The 10,397-nt window shown below is 37.2% G+C and overlaps 1 protein-coding gene across 1 annotated transcript; it reads left to right on the top strand.

Moving 5' to 3' along the window:
- The first annotated feature begins 8,968 nt into the window (after window positions 1–8,968).
- On the top strand, window positions 8,969–10,096 carry LOC100892966 (delta-type opioid receptor-like). The gene has a single exon (XM_003727902.1). The coding sequence runs from the start codon at window positions 8,969–8,971 to the stop codon at window positions 10,094–10,096; it is 1,128 nt and encodes a 375-aa protein (XP_003727950.1).
- Window positions 10,097–10,397: the final 301 nt, after the last annotated feature.

Raw genomic sequence — 10,397 nt, 5'->3', positions numbered from 1 at the left:
CTTATAAGCAGGTGTTGCATGACTCTAGTAAAGATTTAGAAGTTGTCATTTTGTTTATTGAATTAAAGAAATGTAAACCCCTTTTGTTTTTTGTAATTGGTATAGACCTCCAAATTCAAAATGTGAAGTCTTATCAACTTATGAAGATATGCTTACTTTTTTAGAAGAAAACCGTTCATCTGTTGTTTTGATGGGTGATATAAATTTGAATATTTTACATGAGCCTCTAAGTTCTGAATGTAAAAAATATTGTCAATTAAATGATATACATGACCTGCATCAAATTAATACTATGGAATGTACACGTGTTACGTCAGATTCAAGCTCTCTTCTTGATCACATGTTGTGCAATCAGCCAGAAAATGTAGATTCTTGGGGTGTTATAGATATTGGTTTCAGCGATCACTCGTTGAGTTTTTTTTATCTTGGAAGGTTCAGAATTCAAACAACACGTGCACTTAGGCAAAGTTAATCACTTTTCGGAAACCAAGAGGTGTTAATCTTGATTCCTTTAAAACCGATATCAGATTACAGAATTGGACAGAGGTAGAAACTAGTCATACTATTGATGAAGCTGTCGATAAATGGGAAAAATGTGTAATGCGTATTGTAGATAAACATATGCCAATTAAGACTAAAAGGGTGAAGCAAAAACACTCTCCATGGCTTAATGATTCTATTTTTGATTTGATGAAACAACGTGGTAAAATGAAGAAGAAAGCAAAAGTAACTAGAAATGAAGATGATTGGAAAAGTTATAGAAAGATGAGGAATACAGTTACATATGAAATAAAAAAAGCAAAGAAACTATATTATTCTGATAAAATACGTGACTGCCATAGTCGTAAAAATTCTTGGGAAATTTTAAAGTTATTATTGCCTAATAAATCGACAGATTCTTTTAATAGTATGAATAGTAAAAACGATAAAATTGCAAACGAATTTAATAAACACTTTGCCAATGTAGCTGCTAGTATATGTACAAATGAATATGTTCCTATTTTAGAAGAAAGGCCTGTATGCTATGAGAATTCTTTTGAATTATCCCCTGTTGATATAGCTGATGTTCTTAAAGAAATTTTTGCTTTAAAAAATAAGAAGTCTACTGGTGTTGACGGGATTAGTACCTTTGTTTTGAAACTGTGTGGGCCTGAAATCGTTCAGAGCATCACATACTTAATAAATAGGTCAATTAGTGAAGGTGTGGTTCCAACTAGGTGGAAAATAGGCAAGATAATTCCATTATTCAAGAAGGGAGATAAAGCTAATCCTGATCATTATAGACCGATTTCTCTTTTACCTTGTGTGTCGAAGCTTTTAGAAAGAGTTGTGCAGCGGCAACTCACCCGTTTCTTGTCGAACAATAATTTGTTGGCCAAACAACAATCGGGGTTTAGGACTAATCATTCGACGACCACTACACTTATAAAAGTTACGGATGATTGGCTCATGTCACTGGACAAAGGCATGTACACAGGCACTGTTTTTGTGGATCTTCAAAAGGGTTTCGACTTAGTAGACCACGGAATTCTTCTGGCAAAATTAACCTCTGGCGTTGGTCTACAGGGTTCATCTTTGAATTAGTTAAGAAGCTATTTAAATGGTAGACGCATAATAACTTCGATTAATAATACGCTTTCGTCAGAACTATCCCTTACACACGGGGAACCCCAGGGATCTATTCTCGGCCCCATACTATTTCTTATATTTATTAATGATATGGCCTCTTGTTTTGAAAAATGTTCGGTTCACCTTTATGCAGATGACACCGTTATATATTATTCAGATAAAGACCCTTGTAATATTGAAAATGTTTTGAATATTGAATTGCATAAGTTATATTCTTGGATGAATTGTAATAAGTTGAAAATAAATTGTACTAAGACTGTTAGTATACTGATAGGCACTAAATATATGTTGAACAGAAACAGTAGGTTGAACTTAAAAATTAATGATAATGATATTGTTCAAGTTGACAAATTTAAATATCTAGGTATTTTTATTGATTGTGAATTAAAATGGAATGTACACACCGATGAATTATGTAAAAAGGTTGGAAAAATGATTAGTTTCTTAGGAAGGTTGCGTAACTATGTTAATGAGACTGGGTTAAAACTTGTATATAATGCCGCAATAATGCCACATTTTGATTATGGTGACGTGTTATGGCATTCGGGCACTAAGTCTCAAGTAGACATGTTACAAAAATTACAGAACAGGGCAGGTAGAATTATTCTTAAATATAAATTATCTGAACATAAACCAATCAGTGAAATTCATAATATTTTAAATTGGGAAATGTTAGAAAAGAGACAAGTTAGGCACAGTTATACTTTGATGTATAAAATATTTCACGATTTGGCACCTGTATATTTGAAAGAGAAGTTCATTGTTAAGACTACTAACTATGCCCTTAGAAGTACCAATTTAGTTTTGCCTAAACCGAAAACACAGAATTGTAAGCGTATGTTTCTGTATCGCGGAAGTAAATTGTATAATGGATTGTCTATGCACATTCGACAATCAAGAAGTTTGGCTATATTTAATAAAGAAATACAAAGTTTAGTTTGAAATGTTATGACAGAGATAATATACACTGGAGGACTTGGAAAGGGGTAGCGGGAGGGGTGGGCAGTATCGAGAGGGTGCCGAGGTGGTGAGGTTAGGGAGAACGATAAGGGGGGGGGGGTAGTGTATTGGTAAATTACTTTGATTTTTATAAAAATTGATATTGTATGTAAATTAATATTATTTTTGCTTTTGGACCCTATGGAAGAACAGGACCATTTTGAAAATGGTTCTGAAATGGGCTATCCAACCGTTTGTCTATACTTTACACATGTACTTACTTTCTTATCGTTTGAAATGTGTTTTATATGTATGTTTTAAAAAAAAAACTTGTATGTATATATGGATTTCGGAAATAAAAACAAACAAACAAACAAACAAATAATATTTTCCACTCCTTTCTTTCACCTCCCTGGTTTCATGTTTAATCAAGTTAGATTATTATATAAATAATTCATGTTTGCGAGTGCAGTAGTGAATAATTATACACTGCACGCACGTTAAGTCGCACTGTGATAATAAACAACACTTGTCGAGTCCATTAGAGATTTCAGAAATCCATTTTGGAGGAACAATTTAGATGTGAAACTTGATTAGCCCGCTGATAATAATCCCAACACATCGCGACATGACTGTGTTTGCACACCACGTGTTTGCTTTTCATCTGAGTTCATTAAAGAGGTGGACCAATCGTAAAAGCTAGTCTCCCTTTAAACTAGACGTGCTCTTAAACTAGTCCAGCTGGACAAATCACACTATACAGAGTGAGTCAGAAAAAATGTCCCACTTTTTAAAAGTTGTATTGTTTGAAGTATGCATATTCAATCATGGGTTTCATGATATTTCTTGATAGATTTATCCTCCCAGTACATTTAGGTACCATTTTAATTTTAATCTTGAATGAACAGGAGGCATTGTTTGCGAGAGTGCAAAAATCGACTTGCGCCAAAGTGATGCCTACAATATGTATTATGTTGGGATGAGCGGAGTGAGGGAATGAATTGAATGTATCAAATGAAATGCATTGCATATGCTTTTTGCAGAAGCAAAGTTACACACACACACACGCGCGCACAAATATTCGTTGTTTATTTGATATTAGATATTTGATATGTGTGGCATGATTAATTTTGTTAGGGATATTATTTGGATCTGCAAAGACCTAATTAAAACCCAAATCCCAATAGTTTTATTCAAACCTCACATAAGCAACTTTGGCGCAAGTCGATTTTTGCACTCTCGCAAATTATGCATCCTGTTCATCCAAGCATGAACACATACAACACAAAAATGAAACCAAATGATTTGGGATAAAACACTCTTTCATAATATGTATAATAATTTACTGTTCATAGAAGATTTTTAAAATAATTAGCATTTTTCTAGGTGCTAACCTTTTTTTGACTCACTCTGTAGTTAAATTATTGTCACATTTATATATTATGATTGTATAACTGTTGTAATTTCATTGCTTTCTTATATTAATTTTATTGAGAAAAATAATCTTTGTATATTTCATTTTGATTTTGTTAATAAATGCAGAAATAAATCTGCCTTAGAAAATATATAAAATGTTTACAAATTTGTCTTTAGAGTGAAAGTTTTAGATGTGATGGTTGCCTTGGTTCCTATGGTGCGATGGTATTTATGATGTGAACGTTGGAAGGGTGAACAGTAACGTCTATAATAGTCTTACTTCTTTCTCATGTTATGTATGCCGAGAGCAAGAACGGCACGAATCCATTGGCTTTAAGCAAGGGCGTTTGGGTGTTCAAACACCCCCCCCCCCCCCCCTTGGCAAAAAGGGTGTTTTAGGATTTTAAAGACACCCTTTATCTGTTTCTTATCTATGTACAAAGATGTTCAGGAAAAATAAAGGATTGTTTTAATTCCCCCCGTTCAGCCAACAAAAAAATAGTGCTTACCCCCCCCCCCCCCCCATTTATTCGCCAGCTAGCTAATCCGCCGCTAAATATTTTCTCACGACTTGGGCACAAAAACAAAAACAAAAATGCCCCCTCCCCGCCCTCCCTTATTCACTGGCTGGCTGATTCGCTGCTAAATAATTTCTCAAGAATTGAGCAAAAAACACCTCCCCTTAAAAAAAATGACTACGCCCTTGGATTTAAAACAAACTTATCCAACTTTCAGCCCTTGAACAGATGACAATGGACTTCCATAATCATGATGTCCTACTGTCGAACCATCCCCATTTATCATGAACTGTCTAGTAGTAGTAGTAGTAGTAGCAGTATTTATTTCCGTTTAAAAACATAATCACAATGCATGAGATACGGTGGATTGCCCACATTCAGCTTACCCGACATGGGAAAGCTGGTCTCCCGTGGGGTCCAGAACAATTACATTAACAAAACAAAAGTAAATACATATCTGAACAACAGTAAATAAATTGTCAAAATAAAAGGAAGAAAAAAATTCATAACAAGATAAGAATCAAGGTTTATTAAAATAAACATGTGTCGCAGCACAATGGCTGAATTGTTCATGTGTACAATTTAATCACTCATTGCATATTTCAAACATAAAATACAGTTACAACAGTTACAAATATTGAAATATATATAGTTACTATGATAAGATTGCTTGGGCAGCAAAAATAAGAAAACAGAATATAACATGAAGTCAGGAAAACGGAGAGGAGAAACATGAAGAAAAAAGTAAAAAAGGAAGTTGTAGAAAATGCATGTACATCAAAAAATATAAATTGCATACATGTATTTTTAAAGAGTCATTAAGAATATATACGAATATAAAAAGTAGAAAAGTACATATTCTTTTCATAACATTGTTGAAGATTGATATTGCAAGTATTTGTATTATTGCTTAGAGAGATTATATTTAAGAAAAAACAATTATGGCACTCTAACATTCCTTTTCCTTCAGATATAAAATGGCTATTAAAGGGAAAGGGAACAGAATTGTGTTATTTTGGTTTGTTATTATCTTATGGAGAGTAAAAATCAGGAAACTTCAACATCTGTGAAAAGAGTATAATACAAATAAAAAATGTATATTAATTTGTCTATTTTGATTAATTGGGCTCGGCTTTATTGAGAAGATCGACAAAGTAAGGTATGGGGCTATTTCGGAAACGATTGGTTTTGCACTTGAACTGTTGATATCTAGATGCATGGTGTGTGGAGATGGGTACGTTTTTCCGAAGAGGTAACCAGGTACTAATGTTGGGTGCTTAGCTAAGGATGTAGCAAAATCCAGACAAAACTTTACCCTTCTGGATTCAAGCGTTGAGAGTTCACATATTTGGCAGGCATTATTATAATTTGTGTATCGTGGACCCAGCATGATTCTACATACTCTTTTTTTCAAAACTTGCTCCAAGCTTCTTATTTGTTTCTGTGTTAGCCCACCATTAAAAGCTGGGTAAAGTATTCCAGGAGGGGGAGGGGGACCATGTGCTACAGTTCTGCAATCTTAGATTTTTGGGGGGTATTTTTTTTAATTGAAAATAAAACCCAACGACATCGCAAACAGTAATAACATATCAATAAAGTAAATGGATGTATACAGAACACGGTACAACACAGGACAATACAACACAAAACAGCACAACACTAATGCCTTATTCTAGTCAGTTACATTTGTACATATTATGTAAAGCTCACCCTGACATGCTTCAAGGTTAATATCATGTAAGAAAACCGAGACTGGACTCGTCAAGGAGAGGCTCCACTGAAATACAGTAATATTAACAATATAATAACATAATTCAATTCAATTCAATTGACAATAAGGAAGTTAAACAAATTATTAAATACCAGGGGACCAAAATTCTACAAGAAAGTAAGTGACCATTTCCTAAAGCTGCAATCTTAAGGCCCGGTTACACAGAGGGTACGCATGAGGAACGCACGGCCAGCGCATTGGAAATTTGCAATTTTGGCCAGTGCGTTGTCGTGCGCCCAACTTTTGTTTTGTGCGCATACAGACCGTACATAGAGCGCACATGATAACAACTTCCACGAATGCACAGCGTGTTGCTAGCGCGCTGGACGAATAGTCCACGCATGCACCGCGTTCTCAACAGAGGTGGTCACACATAAACGACGCAAGGCCCGCGCATTGGAAATCGGAAAAGGCCGTGTGCCTAACTTTTGTCATGATTTTGGAAAAGCTAGCGAGCTGACACAAAATGCACATCGTGTAGCTATAGCGCGCTGTGCATATACAGGGCGTGTGCTCCGCGTATGTCTGGCGCTGGTCTAGCGCGCTCCACGCATGTCTGGCGTGCCTTTAGCGTGTACATTCATGCGTCGAGCTCGGCGCACGTTTTTGAGCATGCTCAAAAAAATCCCGACGCACACAGCGAATGACGACGACTGCATAGCGTGGGTCCAGCGCCCTCGACAAGCAAGTAACGAGGGATGACGCATGCCTAGCGAACGACAACGCACTGGCCAAAATAGCACATTTTCCATGCGCGCCGGCCGTGCGCCGGCCGTGCGTCCCCTCTGTGTGACCGGGCCTTTAGATTTGAATGTATTAACACTAGGGACGATTTGATATGAGGAGGAAGTGTTTTGTAGGCCTTTGCGTTTCTATACTTGAATTTTTTTTTTGAGGTAGTTTGTTCTCGGTTTGGGTAATTTTATTTGAGCTCCAATTCGGGAAGGGAAGGAATGGGTTATCAACTCTCTCTGCATTTCCAAAACAGAGACAATACGGCTTGCCCTATTTTGTAATTTGGAAGCGATCTGTCTATTTCCTGAAAGCTGCACTGTAAATAACATCACCATAATCAAAATACGGAAGGTTCAAGTGAGCTATATATTAATTTCAGTACCGATTCACTTAGGAATCGCCCAGGGGCGGCGGCGCCAGGTTATTTTGTTTTGGGGGCGAATGGTAACGCAGGGGGAGATGTGCCCCCTCAGAAGTTGAAGATTTTTTTTGAAATTGATCCTGAAATGGCTCACTTTGGTGTATACTTTTTGCCAAATTAAAAAGAAAACAGTCTTTAGGTAAACAAACATGAACAAGAACGAAGGGGGTGTTTGAGTGCATGCCCCTCTCAGAAGATGAAGATTATTTTTAAATTGATGGATAAATGGATCGATTTGGTGCATACCTCTTGCCAAATTAAAGAAGTTGAAGATTTTTTTGACATTGATGCATAGCTCAGTCGGTAGAGCAGTGGTCTCGTGGTCTAATTACCAGGTCCCTCGGAGAGGACCTAAAGCCGTCGGCCGTCTGGTTCCTTACTTACAAGCATTGTAAGCTTTCTTAGCAGTCAGGTAAGATAACCACAACCACATTCAATAACAATTACATTCAATAAATGGCTTGATTTGGTGCACACTTTTTGCTAAATTAAAAAGAAACACAGTCTGAAGATCAACTAGCAAGAAAAAGAACGCGTGGGGGGGGGGGGGGGGGAGATGTTACCATATTTTTCAGAAAGGTTGATATAAATTAATTTGTCGTTTCCATTGAACAATCAGCCATTCCGGTTAAACTTGACCTTAACTGATCAGAATTGATCATGGTTCTTCTCCCCGTCATCAAGCCTTGGCTTTCTCCTGACAGCGGGGCATGTATTGATATGAAATAGTCACGATAAATCCTTATTCGTTTTCTACAATGAAAAATCTATTTTTGTCCAGTTCAGGTATCTCTGGTAAATATCGATTACCATCGTGTTGTTGTAGACTATTAACCTTTTTATTGTAGGCCCTATTCAAAATAAAGATACGAGGAGAGTCGTTGACGGCGCAGTTCTTGCTTTCTAGTGATACTTTGATCTACATCGATTCTTTAATGTACTCGATTTAAAAAAAAAAAACGAATTACCAAAGAGAAATTCGTGAAAAGATTAAATCTCTTTCTTAACCAAGCTTTCTTGTTCGAAATTATAAAAACGTCTCGTAAATAAATAAGTTGGCTATATTGCCTCGCAGATTCTTGTCCTGGCACACAACACCATTCAGAAGCCGGATAAGGTTTTATTTGAATAGCGATCAATATTTGCTATGCGAGAATCCATCTAATTAGAAGGACGGAGTCTAACACGATCTTCCTCTTGTTACAAGTATCACAAAATGATACAGTCAACTTAATCAACACTACTGATCAAGATACAAGAGTGTGTTGGTCTTGACGAGGAGGGAAACCACTTTCATTAGACACGTTCAACCAATTTGTGTATAAGCCAGAATTATTGTGTTGTTTCTAAATGTTGTGGACGATGTTAAACTGCGATTAAAGAGTAAATCCTGAACTTTTTTTTATAAATACTGTCTCCTCACAGGGTATTTGTGAATGGTGAAGAAGTGTCCATTGAACGTCCCTTCTAAAGAATAACTGAAAGACTGTTAGCTTTATCCTGTTACAACTGTCTGGCCTAATCACCCAAACGAAGACAATGGCTCGCTGGATTAACAACAATACAACCTTAATGACAGGATTCGTTACTGTCACTACTTTTATGCCATATTCGACGGTTTTAGAAGAAGACACCACTCAAACTACCAATAGTCAAGCATCCGATGCAGCCGCAGTTCCTTGGGTCTGGTTACCCATGGAGTGGCCCTGGTGGGTCATCGCTCAACTGGTTATTGCCATACTAGGAATCTGTGGAAACATTCTGGTGATGTTGGTGTTGTTCAACAAAGATAGAGTCCGTCGGTCAACTGATACTCTGATCGGAGCCCTGGCTTTCGCCGACTTCTTGACCTCTGTATTCTTCATACCACATCGGCGGATCGCTACTCTACCAAGTGATACTTGGCTGGCTCAGTTCTACTGTCGTATCATTCATACATCCCAAATCAAGTGGGTAGCCGTTGTGGCTTCCGTCTTTACATTAACTGCCATCTCTCTGGAACGTTACATTGCCATCGCACATCCTTTCTTCTTCTTAAGAAATGTCAACCCTGCTCGCACATCCATGTGCATCTTCATTATATGGGTCGCTGCAATTGCAACGAATAGCTACCAGGCTGTTGTAGGGTATGCAGCTGGGAATACATGTGTCGTCATGTTTCCCTCTTCGAGTGCCCAATTCGCGATTGGTATTTTTGTTTTCATCGTGGAATTTGTTCTCCCGGTGATTGTAATGATCTTAGCACAGATCATGACTGCAGTAATCCTTCACCGGCAATCATTTCGATTCCAGGAGGGTAACTCTAGCAACGATCGATCAAATGCTAACATGAACCACATCGTCGCTAGGAAACGCGTCATTCAGATGCTTTTCCTGGTCACGACAGTGTTTGTCCTCTGCTGGGGACCGGATCAAATATTCTTTCTGATGCTCAACCTCAGTCTTCTAGACATTTCGTATTTGTATGGTCTTGTTCATCAGTCCCTTGTCGTTCTTGCGTTTGCCAACTCCTGTGCGAATGTTTTCATATATACAATTCGTTATCCTCAATTTCGTCGGGCCATGTGCGATATGTTTCGGGGTGATTCAAATTCAAAAGCTGCACTCTTTGGAGAAGTCACTGCGAAAGATCCAAGGAGGTCTACAAGGTCTTCATCCAATATTTAAGGTATATATGTTGGTAATAGGGTGATCACACTGCCTGTGCAAACAGTCTGCCCCGCGAACACACACAACAGCAGTCAGTTGGTAGAAATAGCAATTTTTGTAAATGTATTTAAGAAAAAAAACTAAACAATATTTTTAAATTTTTATTTCACATATATTTCAAGCATACCTTTAATAACTACAATTCTCTGTAGTTTAATTGTTATAGGCATGTGGAAATTATGTTAATTATTGAATTAGAATATTGTCTTTTCAGCCATGTGTGACATGGCCCGCTGATCGCCCATTGACTCGCGATGCT

The sequence above is a fragment of the Strongylocentrotus purpuratus genome, unplaced genomic scaffold (genome assembly GCF_000002235.5).
Source record: "Strongylocentrotus purpuratus isolate Spur 01 unplaced genomic scaffold, Spur_5.0 spur5_scaffold_19, whole genome shotgun sequence".
Classification (NCBI taxonomy): Eukaryota; Metazoa; Echinodermata; class Echinoidea; order Camarodonta; family Strongylocentrotidae; genus Strongylocentrotus; species Strongylocentrotus purpuratus.
This window is presented reverse-complemented; position numbering and strand designations above follow the sequence as displayed.